Source organism: Nicotiana attenuata, unplaced genomic scaffold, assembly GCF_001879085.1.
Source record: "Nicotiana attenuata strain UT unplaced genomic scaffold, NIATTr2, whole genome shotgun sequence".
Lineage (NCBI taxonomy): Eukaryota > Viridiplantae > Streptophyta > Magnoliopsida > Solanales > Solanaceae > Nicotiana > Nicotiana attenuata.
The window spans coordinates 30,580-49,171 of NW_017672291.1; the positions used below are offsets into that span (position 1 = coordinate 30,580).

Consider the following 18,592-nt stretch of genomic DNA (forward strand, 5'->3'; position numbering starts at 1 on the left):
ATGCAGAAGATCTGTTTTGGTTTCCCACCCGTTGTATAATACACAGGGGTCGAGAACCCTACTTCTAAAGATAGATAGAAATGGTTAGGGGGTCCCGAATGTTAAGGTGGCGTAATAACAAGTGAGAGCAATAACAAGCGAAAGATCCTGCAGTAGCATATTCGGAATCCAAATTTGCTCCACGTAAGGCCAAATGGCCTCCAGGCTCCGGGTAAAAGGCTATATCTTGCAGCATCAACTTTCAATTCAATTAATGGGTATAAAAGTGCACAACCATCTCAAAAACCCAAGTTCTTCCTTATAGTGAAAAAAGAATCAATATCAAAATCCACATCTAGGAACAAAAGGTTTTAAATGATATGGTCTTCACTGGATAATTGCATCTAACTCAGCTAATGATTAGAAATCTCTGAGTAGTTGCCTAAACGGCAAACTGTCTCTGAGGCCAATCAATGCATTTTGATTTGACATCAAACTCTCCTCTGTAAAAATAGTTTGCACAGCTCAACCCACCATCCTGAACAAATAACCTATGGCAGGCAATGATCATACACTACATTACAACATCAAATTTTCTCGCAGTTCATCGTGATGCCTATCTATTTCCATGAAAAACATTCAGCCATTGGAGAACCTTCTATTTAGGCATATGTATGACGCAGCGCAAACAAGTCCCGCTTTTCATCAGATCAAAAGCTTTGTTTATCTCCTCAAATGGCAGGTTATGTGTTATCAAGTCATCTATCTCAATTTCCTGCAAGCAAAACCTCACAATGGCTTAATATTCCAATGTTGAAAGTCCTTTGGAGTAAATAAACACGACGTCCAAAGGTTTCAACAAGTTGCAAAAACAGTGTAACAGTCTACCTTCCTTAGGTACATGTCAACCAATGAAGGAATTTCAGACTTCGGTTTCCATCCTCCAAATAGAGATCCTGTCAATGTTCTACCGGTAAGAAGAAGTCCATAATGAGCTGTTATCTCTGGCTTCAGCTTGGGTACTCCAAGTGTGACGGTCAAGCCCCATCCCTAACACAAATAGGAGACGACAGAAAATTGCGGGTATAAGAAAGAGAAACAAATCTCAGAGAATGCCGGAGACTACTGAAATGGGGTCTCTACACTTACATCACAACATGATTGCAATGCAGTGGTAATCATTCCTGTATCTCCTATACACTCAAATGAATAGTCTGCTCCTCCATCAGTTAAGCGTTTTATAACCTGGAATTAAAAAGTACTTGGAGTTTACGAAAGGAAAGCATAGCCTGAGCATGAACAAAACTGGTCCACTATGTATGCTATTTGCAAACAATATTGTTTTAGTTGACGACGCTACACAAGACGTTAAACAAAAGTTTGAACTTTGAATAAACATTCCACATAGTAAGGGTTTAAGGATAAGTAAAGATAAGAAATGATATATACACTGCGAATTAAGCCAGCATAAGACGAACCAAGTATAGGTGTTTATTGGATGGGATAGCAGTGCATAAATTAAGACAATTCAAATATAAGCTCAATGGTCTAGGTGAATGGTCAATAGATGAAGATATAAAAAGATAAAATAGAATGTTGAAATTGAGGAGCACTACAGAAATGTTATGCAATAGGAAGATACCTAAGTGCGGCAAATTCTGTTGGCCATATTTAAGACCATCGATATTATACGGGATTGAATGTTGGGTCTCTAATTCCCAACCCTCCATAATATGAGTATCGTACAAAGCGGATGTTCATATAGATATGTGGTCACACAAGATTGACAAGATAAAAGAAAATTATGGAATATGCAAATAGCACAAATAGAGGAGACCTCAAATGTCTCAAATGTACCAGTTTGTAGGTATGATACCAAGATTTAGAGAGGGTAGAGGCAGATTCAGGATTTAAGCGCTATGGGTTCTACATTTAGGTTTTTACCATCAAACCCATTATATTTTTAAGGTTATGGGTTCATATCTATTATTTATTGTAATTATAGTGAATTTTTATACATAAATTTATGCTCCACACCAAAAGTACTGGATTCATATGAACCCCGTGCCTCCAAGCTCTATCCTCCCCTGAGAAAGGAGGCAAGTAGACCTAAAGCCACATAGAAGGAAGTTGTCTTTGTAGACCCACAATCACACAAAATATATGCAGCAGTCATGAAACACATAACATAATAGAAGCTAAAGAACCATAGGCGTTAGTGCTTAGTCATACTGGTAAAACATTAGGTCTAGTATTTGCTAAAAGTCATTTTAATCTGTTTCGAGATTTGTATGTATTAGAAATTAGAAAATGCAAGAAAACCTCTATTAGATAATCCCCAAATTATTGCGTATTGGAGTGAAACAGGTCCAAATAGAGCAAAATGAAAGTGAGAATTTATATAGACGGTCCAACTAGCTCGAGATTGAGACATAATTGTTGTACTGCTCCTGTGTTGTTTTAGACAGCAAACATGATTGGCAAGATTCATGACTAATTAGCTGGGAGAAAGAATGAAACTAATTTACAAGCTTTTGCTGTATACATATCATGAAAAGTAAAACACCTGTGGGATGGGTTCATCAGTATCATTTGGGTTCAAAAACTCGGTCACTCCAAAAGCCTTTGCTGCACCAGAAAGGAAGAACATCAATAAAACAGGAAAACTTTTCAACATAAGTTTTGGAAAACATTTCAGGTTTTCAACTTTTTACAAGTCTGACGTGATACCTTTTTCGTATTTCTCTTGCATTGTGTCTACACCAATAATTTGAGATGCTCCCCTCATTTTAGCACCTTGTGCAACCTATTAGCACAATATCTAAGCATTTTATTATTTATCATTGTCAAGTTCTCCGGGAAAACATTTAGCCCATATTATGTTAACTGTTAAGCTTGGATCAATGTACTCACAGAAAGGCCTACAGTCCCAAGACCAAAAATGACCACTTTTGATCCTTCCGAGATATTTGCAACCTTCCAAGCAGCACCTAGACCTGATAATTGCATTTCAATTGTCAGGACTGGAGAATGGTTCATCTAAAATGTTCTGAATAACAAGTTAACGTAATGGCTAGTTGCTAAGTTATGCAGAGATAAATAGGTTAAGAATGAAAGTATCATCTATGAACTGAAGGAGGATTTAACCATTTGAAAAAAGCATTTCAAACAATAGACTGTCTACGATGCCATCAAGTAAGCTAGAATGCTAGTCGTCTTTCGACTCCAAAAAATCCTCTCCTGTGTGAATGGGTTTAGCATTTTACAGATTAAGTAAAACTATACATTTATGACGAGGGTGAAAATTTAACAAGCATAAAGTGAGGAAACCATTTCCGTCAAAGATTACCAAATTTCAGCATAGGGTCAAGAGTTTTTAACAGAAAAAAGATTATTAAAATCACATCCTTTTTCACAAATAGAGAAATATATGTTTCTTGAAATCAAAAATTTCAATATCCATAGTAGTAAAGAAGTAAAAAGATCAGCTGTGATTTAATTGAACAGTACTCCATAAGTTACCTGCTGCCGCTCCACAACTGAGGAGGCAGATTTTATCCAAAGGCGCATTTGAACTAACCTTGACTGCGCAACCAGAGTGTACAACCGTATATTCACTAAAACTTGAAACTGCACAATAATGATAAACCGGCTTCCCTTTTATAGAGAACCGCATCTTCTGATCACTATGCATAACACCTTTTCGTTCTAATCCAAGAACTTGGCAAATGTTGCTTTTGCCTGAGGTACAGTGTCTGCATCTCATGCATTCCCCAGTAAATAAGGTTAGCACATGGTCTCCTTCTACAAATTCAGTCACTCCTTGCCCTACACTCTCAACGATCCTGCCAAATTATTAACAAGAATGAAGCTTGATTCTATGTTCAGAAATGAGTAAGACAGCTAAGAGTTTTTGGGAGATGAACCATTGCACATGCTGACAAACTGGGAAATTAGAGAAATCCAACTCAAAAAACCATTGGTCATTTCGTACAACATGACCATTAGTCCTTTGGGGAGAAGCATTATCACCTCAAGACATGTTTCAAAGCTATGGATTATCTCTGAAATTTTTGAGTAAGCATTTGATGACTTCCTATGAGCAGAAGGATACATGTTTAAACTACAGGCCAGAATCCAGGAGCATTAACATTCAAGTAGAAGGATGAGATATAGAACTGACCCTGATGCTTCATGACCAAATATCCGAGGATATATAGAAGCCTGAGCCTGGAAAATAACAAGAATTTCATAATTGTGCCTGAAATTTTGAAGGAAAAGAAACTAATTGTGGTAGATTCATCTGAAAAGAAAAATAAAACAAAACTGGATTTTCCAACAAGAGAAAAAGGAGAAGACAAAGGAACAAAAAGGGGCCAAGATTGAGCTTTTTCTACTGTTTTAAGTGCCCCCATCCCTCCCTCCCTGCATAAGTTCAGGTTTTACTTTTGAGAACACAAAATGAGATTGGATTTAGCTAGTTTCTTTTGGAAAACCAAATGAGGTTGGGATGAGTGTGAAGCGCTATTGTCGGATTAAAGTGCAATCTTATACAGTATAACTTGCTACTAGTTCTTATGCTAAATACCTCTACCGTATCTCTAATAAAAGTAGCCCATCTCCAGTTGAGCACCTAATAATTCAATGCCATATTTGTAGAAAGAGTTTATTATGATGAACAAAAATTAAAAGGAATAATTCATGTATATGAAACAGCAGCTTAGCACAGTTCCATTCCAGCATTTGTCTTCCTAGTACGAGAACTGACTTAGATTTAGTAGCATGACATAAAAGGTATGGTTGCCCAGTTTAAAAAATAAAAAAAATAAAAAAAAAAGATGAAGTAGAGACCAAACCTGTGACAACCAAGCAGTGACATCACTGCGACAGAGAGAAGTAGAGACAACCTTAACACGAATCTCCATAGGCTGAGGTGGACTCAATTCCACCTCCTCAATTACCATTGCTTCTCCTGGTCCCCATGCCACAGCAGCTGAAAATTAAATAATCAAGATTCTTGGTAAGAAGGGAAAATCAAATGAAGGGTATTGAAATTAGTTACCAACCTTTGCAGGTGATGACACCAGGCTCTTTGTTTTGCACTGAATCAGTAAGGGACATTTTCTTTGAATCTTCTCACTTATACTGAAACAATGGAGAAATTTATAAACCTTTAGTGACGCGATCAATGCAATGAGCAGAGAATGAATTTGGACTAAGTTTTTAGGGATGTAGAGAGAAGTGAAGGAGAAGGGATGGGGGGAAGTAGGTGGGGTGGGTAGGTAAAGAAGGCAAACTCTGGCTTCTTGTTAGGTACTTTGGGTTGGTTGGTAACAACAGCTATGCTCTCTCCACGTCCCAAATGCACCATTTGACTCGAGTCTTGATTTTAAAATAGCCTAATTATGATTTAAAATTTTAAATAAATAAAATATACTTAATGGTTATAGAAAATTCATATACTTGATTCCTACTAATGAAGAATTAGGGCACAACTGAGTTTAGTTGAGTTGAGTTGAGTTTAGTTTGAGTTTTGATTTGAACGATGTTAAAATGTTCATCTTAGCCTGAAAATTTTACTTTCTTAATATTCCGTTTGAAATTAACTTATGCCAACTTTGGAAGGTAAAGTGCACTTGTCGTAAGATTCATTAACTTATTAATGTTGATTTCGACTCTTCCAAATAACGTTCATTTGCATAACTTTCAACTCACATCTTTTTCATATACAAACAAATTTTGGAAAGGCACTCTGCATTCCACTGTAAATCAACCTTTGTCTTTTGTTGTCGACTACAGCATATGAAGAACGAGATGCTTGTGTCTCGTTCTGAATGGTTCTAACAGTGCAAAACAGTACCAAGAAATCGTCCGTCCAATCCGAGAAACCATCATTATTCACTCACGTCGAGTAAACTGAGAATTTACCACTCACATATCATGTAACTAGACGATTCAAAAATTCATAGTCTGAAATATAGAAAATCATTTTTGCAACAGACAAGCTACGGGAACAGCTTTATACCCTTTTGAGGCCAAGAATATTACCATCTGTCTTACTCCTTGCTTTTCGAGTTCAAAACTCAGAACTTATGGATTTCCAGAAGGTATTGATAGTACAAACACAATGAGGAAGAAATTACCCATAGATGAAGAAATATACCAGCTTTTACCAATGGAAATAATGACTGTCTTCTGTGAAGTAGAAACGCAGAGCGCAACAAATTACAAAGAAGAACAATACATCACAAGTCATTACCATGTAATTGTAAGAGATGTACAAGATGCAAACAAGGAGGAAGCAAGGACCTATAAAGTGGCCTTGCATGAAGCTTTATTATGTCCTGGTTCCTTGCACCTGCTGCAACTGACTGTCCTCTTATCCGGGTCTAAAGTTTTGGTTTCCTTTGGTTTTTCCTCAATCTGCGATTCTGAACGGCAAGGGGGTAACACCTCGGCAGTATCTGACTCACCATCTTCTTCAACTGGTGCTCCAATCCCAGGTATCGGGTTTACAGACACAGAATATGTAGAACGATAACTTTCAACTGTAAAGTAGCTCGAGCAGTAATCATACACACATTTACCAATAGATTTGAACACAGCAACCGCATGGCAGCAAGGCAGCCCACTTTGTTTCCACTCCAGGCATGTGCACTCACGGTTTTCAATATTCACAACATGAGTCATCTCATCATGAACTTCAAATAGGACATCAGATGAGAATAGAACTTTTAGACCATGAGCTTTAACAGCTTCTTCCTGTATCTTTCTCTCTTTTGACGGAGTAAGTTTAGTGGACCAATTACTTGACTCCAATTTACGATGATCTATTAGATCACCGAGCATACATATTAAGGCTTCAATTTTTTGCATTATTGTTGATCCACGAGAATCCTCAATCAACTTGGAGTATGGTTCTGCAACATCCTCTGTTACATAATTATAGTGCTGACCCTTAAATAACAAACTTGTCCAACACTCTGGCTCAATCTGGATCACCCAATCGTATGCGTGTGAACTAATCTGTTTGATTTTCTCAGTCGAATTTTTAAAACCACCAAGTCGGACTGCATGAGCAACGGCAAGGAAAATTTCAGGTAAAACATTTCTCCCATCACCATTGAATGGACCCTTCAGATTTCTCTTGAAGCTTTCCAGAAGATGAAAAATGGAATAGCCATGACAAGCATTCTCAAACACCTCAAGAACAGAGTTCTTTAAATTCTTCTCTCGATCTGAGATAAAAGTTATAGATTGAGAAGTTGATAATGCAGATTTTAGTTGCTGCAAAAACCAACGCCAACTATCATCATTTTCAATATCTATTACTGCAAAAGCAACTGGAAAGAAACCATCATCTGCATCAACTGCAGTTGCTGTCAACAAAGTCTCCTTGTACCTTGATCTTAGAGATGTAGCTTCAAGGAAAATAAGAGGTCGGCAACCGTGCTTGAAACCATGTATTGAGGCATGAAGTGAGAAAAAGAAGCGCTGTAGTATGTTTTCATCATTTATCATAAGCTTAGCAACAGTACCAGGATTAGTATTTACTACCTTTTCACAGAACCAAGGTAACCTGTTATATGACTTTCTGTACGAACCTTGAAGTTGCTCCTTGGCATCTTCCATCCCTCGCCGTACTTGTCTATATCTCAATTTAATCCCAAAGTCACGCAAAATGCCTTCAGCGATTTCCCTGGGTTTGTCATTTGGAGAATCTCGTAATCTTTCCTTAATGATACTTACCAACCAATTCCTTGTACGATGACCAGACTTCCACGATTCGCCTCCACATGTATGCAAATAATTAAACTTTCTGATCCTAAATGTTTGAGCAGCAGGGACCCTAGATGCATGAATTCTCCAAGAGCAACCCTCTACGGTACATCTGCCACTTACACGGGAAGCATCATTTTTCTTCAACTTGTAGACAAAGCGATGAGCAACAGCATACTTTTGCAGTGCAGCCCGGAACTCTTTCACACTCTTAAAATCCTGACCGACACCAGTAATACCTTCTTTCCAAGTGGCAACTAGTTTCTCTGGCAGATCTTCATCACGAAGAGCAACTGCAGAGGAGCTGTCAGAATCATCAGGTAATTGAACATAATCTCCATCCTCCACCATGTCATTACTGTCCATTACACCAGTTGAACTTCGACTCTTCTTCTTCCGTGATATTTTCTCCTTAGAATCATTACCGGTCACGACAATGGTTGGACCGTTGGCACCAATTGTCCATGAAGCAGTGCGCCTGCGCTTCTTTACAGTATCAGCAGGGGTACTATCATAGTCAAAGCTGATTGGGCTCTGAGCAGTAGTACCAACAGCAGCACGTGAGCGTGGAGCATAGTCAGAATCATCCTCAGCAACATGGCCAGAAAAAGGGTTTGACGAAGTAGTGGCTTGACTGGAGCTATCAGCTGTTGCATTAATAGCTGGTTCCTGGCAGCTGATATGTACATCAACCAGACAATCACTTTGAATAGCTATAGGAGAGGCAGCATCAATATGAACAGTCCTTAACGGCGTAGCTTTTGAAGGTGTTGTACTCAGACCATCAGAATCAGCTGCTGTTGCAGGCGTGCCATGTTGTTTTACGTTCTCAGCCAGTTTTAACCCAATTGTCCTGGAACTGTTGTTAATTGAGATACAAAGCAGAATGTCAATTACATATATACTACCAGCGACATGCAAGTGATTAACCAATTTGCTTTAGCCGTAATAGACATTGCCTGGCAACGGACTCGTTTCACTAAATCATGTCAATAAGGTAATGAAAGTTTATAAGTACTTAAAAATAATCGTGTTAATACCTGTCAGTGTATGTGTTCAATGCTTCGTGATCAAAACCTTCCTTCCCACTGACAAACATCTCAGCTGTAACAGAATTAGCATGAAACTCAACCATTCTTTTGAAGTCCCTTTCGCTCCTTAAATTAATAAGAGTTTTCCTATTTCCTGGAAGAAAGTATTTAATTGACACTGTTTTAAGCTCCAGATTGCACATCTCTGCCAATTTTATCTTCAGATGATCAAATGGAGTATCTTGGTTGATATTTACAGCATTTGCCTCTCCTCCATTATATGACAAGGTTCCATCGGCATCACTCGCAAATTCACCACCAGACTGGCAAATTAAAATAAGCTTTCCCTTCACCATGGCATAAATCTTCAAAAACCAACAGGAAAAAAGGTCAGCGTAAATAAACCTGAAAATGGCTATTGCAAATGGTCCTCTATTAAAGTTCATCTTAATTCTATCAGCATGTGACCCTGCAAGTAAGCAAGGATCATTCTAGAGAATATGATGCATCAGCTCTCATTTGAGAAACTGGGCTCATTTGAATTTGCAAATATTCAAGAAACGTAATTAAGGCCTTATTTGTCTACACTTAGTGCAGTCTGAATATTAATCATTCAGATCTCAAATATTAAGTGCATTTATTTTTTAAGTCTGAATCTTAATTATAAAGATCTTAATCATTTAGGGGTCGTTTGGTAGGGTGTATAAGAATAGTGCTGAATAAGGTGTATTAGTAATGCAGGGATTAGTAATGCATGGGTTAGTAATGCAAGCATTAGTTATGCAGAGATATTTCTTGTTCATTGTTTGGTGTGGTGTATTAAAATTGATATCCCTTGCATAATTTTTAAGAAAATTATTATTTACAAAAATGCCCTCCATATTCTTTAGCTTTAAGGGACTTTAAGGATAATTTTGCCTTTAACCATGCTAATGCATGCATTAATAGCCTTGGTATTGCTAATACCATGGTTTTGCTATGCATTAGTTATACATAGGATAATACCAAATAGGGTGTATAACTAATGCTTGTATTAGTTATACATAGGTTAAAAAAGTATACCAAACAAGGTTTTACTAATACACAAAGCTAATGCATGCATTATTTTCTCCAATGCACTCTACCAAACGACCTCTTAGTGCGTAATGTTTTTTTATTGCAAAACCACTTAATAGGTATGAATAGCTCTAAATAATTAAGATTTATAACAAAGACTTAATTTCATTAAGATGCTATCATCCACATTCACTACTAACCGCCGCCACTGCCCACCATTATCACCTACCACCATGCACCACCGACCACCACCATACTTAACCACCACCACCATCCTCAACCATAGTCGCCACCACCATCATCATCGACTACCATCACTCACCACCCTACCATTATCGACTACCACCCCCACCATTATCAATCACCTCCACCACCATCATCAACCATAGTCACCATTGTCCATCATTATAAACTGCCACCACCCACCACCACCTTCGTCAACCCCAACTACCACTACCAATTACCACTAGCTACTACCCATAACCACCATATAGTCACCATTGTCAATCATTATAAACCGCCACCACCCACCACCACCTTCCTCAACCTCAACTACCGCTACCAATTACCACTAGCTACTACCCACAACCACCATCATTAACCAAAACTACCACCAACCACCTTCTCCAGTTGGCATCCACAAGCAACACCGTTAGCCATCACCACCACCAACTACCATATTATTTTAAAAAGATATTTTGTTTATAGAATATTAAATTAAATAGTATTTTATTTGAATTTTCTATTTATTAACTTTTAAATAAAGATAAATTTTATACATTCAAAAAAATAAATAGTCTTAATCATTTAGTATTCACATATTAATACACATCTTAAAATTCAGATGTGTCAGATTCACACGTTTTAATCTTAATACACATCTTAATATTCAGATGTGAATTCATATTCAGACATCTTAATCTTTAAAAAAAGAAATGAGGCCTTGTCTGCACATGGATTATTTAATTCTTTATCCAAATGACCACTTAAAAACCAGAAGATTTTGTTGTTGGATAACTCAGTATTATCAAAGGCAAAAAGCGCAAAAAAGCTCTAAGGTCTGTTGGGGCTTTAATCGCAAAGCGCAAATAAAGCGTGAGTTTTAAGGAAGAAAGGCGCAAATAGAGTAAAACTACAAATATGTATGCGTAGTCCAAAACTAATATCTATAAGCATGGATACCAAATATATGGACAAAAACATTGAAGAGAATTTACGATAAAGTGAAATATCAATTGTTTAGTGTCGCCTCTTCAGGATTGCGCTTATTGGCAAGGAAAAGCATGTCTTAGCGCCTTGATGACAACACTGAAGCGCCCGTTAAGCGAGACGAAGCGTTCAACGTGTTTTGAGTCTCGCTTTAGGGCTTAAGCGCGCTTTAAGCACGTCTTTGATAACACTATGGATAACTACTTAAAAACCTAAATACTCTGGTGGAGTGACTCAATCAGCCAAAAGATGAAGAAAATTGGCATGCATCCACTCCTTTTGGAGACTAATAAAATAATTACATGTAGAATGATCAGGAGGTTCAGTATCAAGCAGAATTTAAGTGGTATTCTAATAAAAATAGTTTCACAAAATCATAATCGTATTACTCCTAATCTAGATAAGTCTGCTTCCTACATAACTGCCCAGAGGTGTTTAGAGGGATAACCTAATTAACAAGGTTCAAATCTTGTTTATCAACATAAGCATGCCAAATGAATAATGGAAAGTTATGTATGCCCGAACCTATTCTTTTATTGTTTTTTTTATGAAAAGGTTACGTATGCTCGAATTTTTAGCTCCCTTTTTTTTATTATTACTTTTTAGCTCCTTTAAAGGGACAAATTAGTTTTGAAAAAATGGCAAGCTTACAAAATGATTGGGAGTAGATATATGTCGAATCCATACTCTCTTGCTTTTTTATGAAGTACAAGTAATAGAGAATCTAAACCCTTTAAATTTCAGCTGTCGCAATATAGTATTAAAAGGAAAAGCAACATCATACAACAAAATTAAAAAAATGCTAAGCGACAAAGAGGATTAAAATGCACAATGTATATCCATTTGTTTTAGTACCGTGAATTATGATAATGAGGTCTGTAAGTATCAAAAGTTAACTTTTTCATATGACTTTTTGCCTTTAATCTTTAATTAACTAAATCAAATGTAGAAGTACGGTTTCATGAGTGAGCCTTTAATCTTTAATTAACTAAATCAAATGTAGAAGTACGGTTTCATGAGTGAGTCTAGAATCTTGAGAAGTCTGCAACCCTAAACTACAACAACATGATGACATTTTCAACAGGTTCTTATTATTTGTTATACATGCCAAGCTTTAACATTTTCTTAGTCAGTGGCACTCTAGTACCATAATGTTACTCTCAAAGTTTTCTCTATTTTCACCTCAGTTACTAAGGACTTACGTAACCACATCCGGGACTCATTAGACTTGTACATTAGGTTAGGATACCACATGGACCATGGATATAAATAAATGAGAAGCAGAAACATTTTCAAGCCTTTCATTAGAAAAATAGGAGAAAACGTGTGGATCATGAATATCTTATACAAGCAAGTCTAAAATTTGTTGCAATTTTCAACTTTTCTTTCTGAAGCTAAGTTGGTTTCTGTAAAAGAGGTGTGTGTAGTGAAAGCCTGAAAGGTAGACTGTGTGACCACTAGCCTAAGGAGTGATCACAGTACGCAGAAACAACCATGGATTTCAGGAAAATTTATAGGACAGTACGACCGCACATGGTCAAAAATTATTCCTTTCTTTTCTTTTATTTAAAGAAAGTACAGCATCCAGGTAGAGCATAACTACAGTAAGCCAGCTCTTTTACATTGTACAAGCCTGAGAAATTTCAACACTTTTATCTACTTTTGTTAATCCTTTAGCAAATAATGTTGTATCTACTATCTACTGTATTTACATTCTCATTTCACACCAAAAAGCTAAAAGACATATATGTGTGTATTATAATATGCTGTTCTCCACTTTGCTGTCAAAGCATAAGTTCCATTCTTTCCATATAACCCATCTTATACACAAATACAAGCTGCGATGATCTCCCGGGAAAATTTCAGTCACAATTTTTTACTTTCTTCCTTTTCATTTTAAATTGCTGGAAGCTTCACAATGATGTTTTACCATTTCATTAAAAGGGTCGCGGGAACCAGAAAATACTAAGAATTTATTTAATGGAAATTTGGCACCTAATAGATAAATAAAAATAACTTTAAAGTAAAATAAAATAAGCAAAGCACAGTAGCTTAGCTCTTCAAGAGGAGCGAGAGCAAAAGTAATGCAAGCAGAGAGTAGAATAGTACCAATAATCACCATTCACCAAATGAAAGATTGGTTAATCAGTGTATGCACAAACAGCAAGTAGGCTACTGACTCCTGCGGCCGAGCATTGGAACTGCAAGGAATTCAAACATCTTGAAATAATTCCCCTTTGACAAACAAACAAACAAATAAAAGAGAAATTTGCTAATCTCTAGCTACAACTTCCTCATATTCCAAAACTTAATTAAGACAGCAATTACTCGTAGAATAAATCCAACTCGAGACACCAACTCTTTTGTGCTAAATGAGCCTATATCTCAAGTTAGAACAATACTCAAAGGTAAGTTTTATAGAGCGGTGGTCAGACCGGCCGGTCATCTTGTATGGGGCAGAGTGTTGGCCAGTTAAGAACTCACATATCCAGAAGATGAAAGTAGCATAGATGAGGATGTTGAGGCGGATGTGCGGGCACACTAGGATGGATAAGATTAGGAATGAAGATATTCGGGAGAAGGTGGGTGTGGCTCGTGTGAATGACAAGATGCGGGAAGCGAGACTTAGATGGTTCGGGCTCGTGCGAAGGAGAAGCCCAGATGCCCCGGTTAGAAGGTGTGAGCGGTTGGCCTTGACGGGTACTAGAAGAGGGAGAGTGCAGCCTAAGAAGTATTGGGGAGATGTGATCAGACGGGACATGGCTTCAGATTTCCGAGGACATGACCCTTGATAAGAAGGTGTAGAGGTCAAGCATTAGGGTGGTAGGTTAGGAGGTAGCTAATAAGGTTCGTCCGGGGGGGAGGTTGGTCTGATAAGGTTTTGTGCTAGGCTGCTAGCGATTATTGTTGTGTCCACCCTATCTTTTGTTTTTCATAGTATCGGACCTTATTCACTGGTTATTGTTTTTCATCTATTTTCTGGCTCTTATGCTGTTGCTATTACTCATATGGTTCTGTTAATGGTAGTGATATATTGTTTCTTTTTGTTTTCTTTCGGAAACAACCTCTCTACTCTCCGGGGTAGGGGTAAGGTTTACACTCTACCGTCCCCATACCCCACTTGTGTTAACTCACTGGGTGGTTGTTGTTGTTGTTTGTATCTCAAGTTAGAACGAATCAGACAAGAAATGTGAACTCTACCCATATGTAAATAAGTACTACTCATAGAAAACCATGTAACTGATTTGAGTAACACAAGTCACTATACAACACACCTAAGATTATTACAAAAAGAGAAGGGAAACCCCTTGGTTAATCCAATAATTTTGATTTGGTGAAAATTTCACTAAACATTGCAACAAATAATAGATATGAACCCATAATTTTAAAAATACAATGGGTTCAATGTTTAAAACCTTAAAGGTTGAACCTTTAAAGCTTAATCCTGAATCCGCCCCTTACTGCACCTTCTACTTTTGTGATAATGGGTGAATCCAATATCCTAATTTAGTCAATACTGAGTACCACTACACCTACTACTCCTACAGTGATAATAAGTGTGGCAGTCTAACCCCCTGTTTGGATAGTTGTTTCCCGGGGTTCATTATTGTATTGTTTTCATTGATACCATGTTAGTTCCATAGTTCTTAAAATTATATTGTATGGTGCTGTAAAGCCATTGTAACTCTATTGTTATATAACCACGAAAAAGCTCAATAGTTGGTCAGTTCCACCATTGGTGAACTCCTTCTGCGGCAAAATTCAACTGTAACTGTAAGTTCTATTCTTTGTCTTACTGCTCTTCTCTACTTTGTTTTTGATAGCACAAAACGTAGAAATATTAATATGCAGTGCTAATCTGATATGCAATCTGGACATGATTACCTTGAAAATATGGGGTAGGGGATGCTGATATGGTTAATATGGTTATCCTACTAATTGTTGCTATTTTTAATAGTTATATAGTAGTTAAGGGATATTTTAGTAAACTTATATTATATAGTCAAACCAAATAATAAAAATGTTATTAAACCACAACAAACGATACAATCTATCCAAATATTGTATACATTAATACAGTACAATACAAGGATACTATACAATATGATATTGTACATTATGAAACCATGAGTAACAACCATCCAAACAGAGTGTAAATATTTGTAGCTGAAGGGTGCCACTGCTTGAATAAAAATTCAAGCCCGTAGTAAATACATAACAAAAACAATTGAAAAGTAGCTAACTACGCAATGTAAGACAGGTAAAAAAAAAAAAAAAAAAAAAAAGCAATTGCAAATATACTGCAGATATGTATATCAGTCTGTATAAATTAAATCGATAAAAAGAGAGTGAACATAATGTGAGAAACTTACCTGAAAGCGTAATTGAGGAGGAGGAGGAATATGGAAGTGGGAAGGGAAATTGAGAAGAAGGAAGACGGGACTGAGAAGTGATTGAAACCCTAGAATTGGGGGTAGTTTTTGAATTACGCGTAAAAGGGGAGAGTGAATGAGTGATTGGAAAAAGCAAAGGGCGAGGGGGTCTTCCGATAAATGTACTAGTTAGCGGGGCTAGATTGATAAAAACAGTTAGTTAGCGGGGCGAGATGGATAAATTAATTAAGTACATGAAAGGGGAGTCCGGAACCAAAATGTTGCTATTTTGGACTCAAAATACATAAATAGGTGTAAAAAAAAAAAAGGTAACCATAATATATATAACGCCAGAAATAGTGGCGCTATATATTAACGGTAACAGCACCGTTAATATATAGCGCCACTATTTCTGGCGTTATACACTGTCAGAGTGATATAGCGTCAGAAATAGTGGCGTTATATCCCTCACCAAAAAACCCTCCATCTTCTTCCCCCGTCTTCTTCTTCACCATTATTCTAATCCCCACTCCAAAAATTGGTCCCCCCACCATCCGCCATTAAAAAAAAAAAAAAATTGGGGTCCCCCCGGCACATAAAACTTGAAGAACGTAGGTCCCACACTCGAGTAGAGCTTCTTGTTATTGTTGATTCACGCTTTCGGAGTCAAATTTTCGATCTATTTGCTTTCCGAAAATTCTAAATCGAGGTATTTCGATTTATTTTAAGTTGAAACTTTTATAATAATGCATATTATTTGATTTGTATGTGTTCTATTTCGGTTTGTGGTTTTATTTTCGTAATTAGCATCTTAAATTTATCCGGATTTAATTTTACTGTTTTATATAAAAATATAAATTTGTCAAATAAATTTGTCTGTTAATATTCTCATTTATATATATGTGCTTTCATGCCGTTTTGTGTTTTATTTGCAATTAAATTTATTTGTTGTTTATGTTTAGTTTAGATTATTTTTTAGCGTAGTAAAATCTAGACCTTTTTAGCGTAGTAAAACGTAGATCCTTTTAGCGTAGTAAAATTTAGAGCCTTGTAGCGTAGTAATGTGTAGTATTTTAGCTTAGAATTCCTTTTGTTTTAGTATCTATTACTGGTATTTCGATCCTCAAAATATGGAGCCCGGAACCCATACGTAAGTAATTTATACAATTAAGTTATTAAAAAATATGAATTTCAATTATAAAAAAATACATAATTATTAATGATAATTTGCCATGTGTTTTATTGTTTCGTATAACAACACAAGCATTTAAACTTAAATGCCACTTCAATTAAAATAAATTTCAGTACAACAAATAAGAAAAACATAACAACAACACAAACACAAACATAACATGCCAACATAATAAAAATACATAAAATATGAAAAATACACTAAGCACATACAGGCCATTATTTAGTCCCGGCTGCCATTTATTCTCCGCTCCAACCACTTAAATCGTTGTTCCATTTGTTCTTTTTCTTCTTCTAACTCTTTCACTCTCGCCTTCACCTCCGCAAGTTCCCGTTTATATTTTTTTTTACGTTCCTTCTGTGCTTCACAATTCCATTCTGCTCTCCATTTTTCATCTCCTACCTGCTTTAGTTTCTCCCTCATTTCTGTAATAATTCTATCGCTTTCTCTTGGCATAACCACTTATTATGAAGAGATTGCAGTTGTTCTCTGTAGCATTACTGATAACATGGTTCATCAACCCATTCATCAAACTCACACATAGGTTCGCCGGGAACCTTGTACAACTGGTTCATACAGTGCCAGTAGCGGCGTCCAACATCACGACCTTCCCAGCAACTGTTCATCACGCATGCTTTTCCACAGTAGCACATTGGTGGACGAAGAGGTTGAGCCATTTGTGAAATATTTCCTTTTAGTAAAAAAAATCTTTCTTTTAATGAAATATTTGCGTTTAGTAAATTTTGAGCACACAAAATGACTACAATGAGCCCGTTATTTATAGGCGAGAGAACACACACATAACGCCAGGTATAATGGCGCTATATTTAGCGTGTTACATATCATGATGTTGACAAGACTACTTTATGTCAGCTGGTCAGCTTTTTCAGTTCGACAAGACAACACACACATAACGCCAGGTATAATGGCGCTATATTTAGCGTGTTAAATATCATGATGTTGACAAGACTACTTTATGTCAGCTGGTCAGCTTTTTCAGTTCGACAAGACAACACACACATAACACCAGGTATAATGGCGCTATATTTAGCGTGTTATATATTATGATGTTGACAAGACTACTTTATGTCAGCTGGTCAGCTTTTTCAGTTCGACAAGACAACACACACATACTAAATAGAAATTCGTGTTACATTTAAATATTCCTAGAGGAAAAATAACGAAAAAGAAAAAAAGGTGAAATAAGTGGACCGATATTTCTTCCATTATCTAGAATCAAACCAAATATTGTGAAAGTTGAATTATGTTAATGTCAAAGTATCTTTATTTTTCTTATATATAGAAGAGTGGTAATGTGCTGGACTTGGAAAAAAATTATTTTATTACAAGCATAATTTTATTTCATAAATCAGGCAACATACACATATTAACTAATTATTACAACATCAACTCGTGGGTAGTTAGGTACACTAGAAGAACACCCACCCCGAGCTTGATTACTGTTGCCACCCAAAGGACATTTTCTACGGTCGTGTCCTGTTTGCGAGCATATACCACATTTTCGCGCATAAACTGTATCACTAACATCTATTTGGTTCCGTATACGCGTTCTCTTCTGCACCTGTATTTTACGCAAATAGGACTTGTTACACACCATTTTAAATGGTTCAGGAGGCCAATAATGCTCAGCACCCAGTGGCTGCAACTGACCACTATATGTGTTTAGGTACTTGGAAACACTATATTGTCGATCAACATAGTTGGTTGCACCTAAACCAACTTGTTGAAAGCACTTGATGGCATGTGAGCAAGGCATGTGGTAGATGGACCATTTTCCACAAGAGCATAACCTTGCAGATTCATTTACAGTATGCACATTATTACCCCGATTTTGATGGATAGCGGTGCGAACTTCAAAAACATTTCTTTCATTATCATACTGCAAAAATGAATGCCAATGTGCTCGTCGTCTGTATTTCTCGAATCTCGTCATCGGCACTGGCATAAATTCA

At 36.8% G+C, this 18,592-nt stretch overlaps 2 protein-coding genes across 3 annotated transcripts; both read right to left on the reverse strand.

Annotated features, from left to right (window-relative positions):
• Nucleotides 1–278: 278 nt before the first annotated feature.
• On the reverse strand, nt 279–5,335 carry LOC109212619 (alcohol dehydrogenase-like 6). Of its 2 annotated transcripts, none has more exons than XM_019376277.1 (10): nt 5,046–5,335; nt 4,836–4,951; nt 4,163–4,209; nt 3,502–3,824; nt 2,893–2,975; nt 2,710–2,785; nt 2,546–2,607; nt 1,129–1,224; nt 868–1,029; nt 279–754 (listed from the first exon to the last, which is right to left on the reverse strand). In XM_019376277.1, exons 1-10 carry the CDS (start codon nt 5,098–5,100, stop codon nt 638–640), a joined length of 1,137 nt encoding a protein of 378 aa, XP_019231822.1. In that variant the 5' UTR covers nt 5,101–5,335; the 3' UTR covers nt 279–637. The 2 variants fall into 2 exon arrangements, with proteins under 2 accessions (XP_019231822.1, XP_019231821.1); XM_019376276.1 differs by having other exon boundaries at nt 4,836–4,972; nt 5,046–5,334.
• Nucleotides 5,336–6,107: 772 nt separating this feature from the next.
• Nucleotides 6,108–15,574, reverse strand: LOC109212617. The gene is made up of 4 exons (XM_019376274.1): nt 15,428–15,574; nt 13,164–13,255; nt 8,799–9,154; nt 6,108–8,617 (listed from the first exon to the last, which is right to left on the reverse strand). The coding sequence occupies exons 3-4, from the start codon at nt 9,143–9,145 to the stop codon at nt 6,289–6,291; spliced, it is 2,676 nt and encodes an 891-aa protein (XP_019231819.1). The 5' UTR covers nt 9,146–9,154; nt 13,164–13,255; nt 15,428–15,574; the 3' UTR covers nt 6,108–6,288.
• Nucleotides 15,575–18,592: the final 3,018 nt, after the last annotated feature.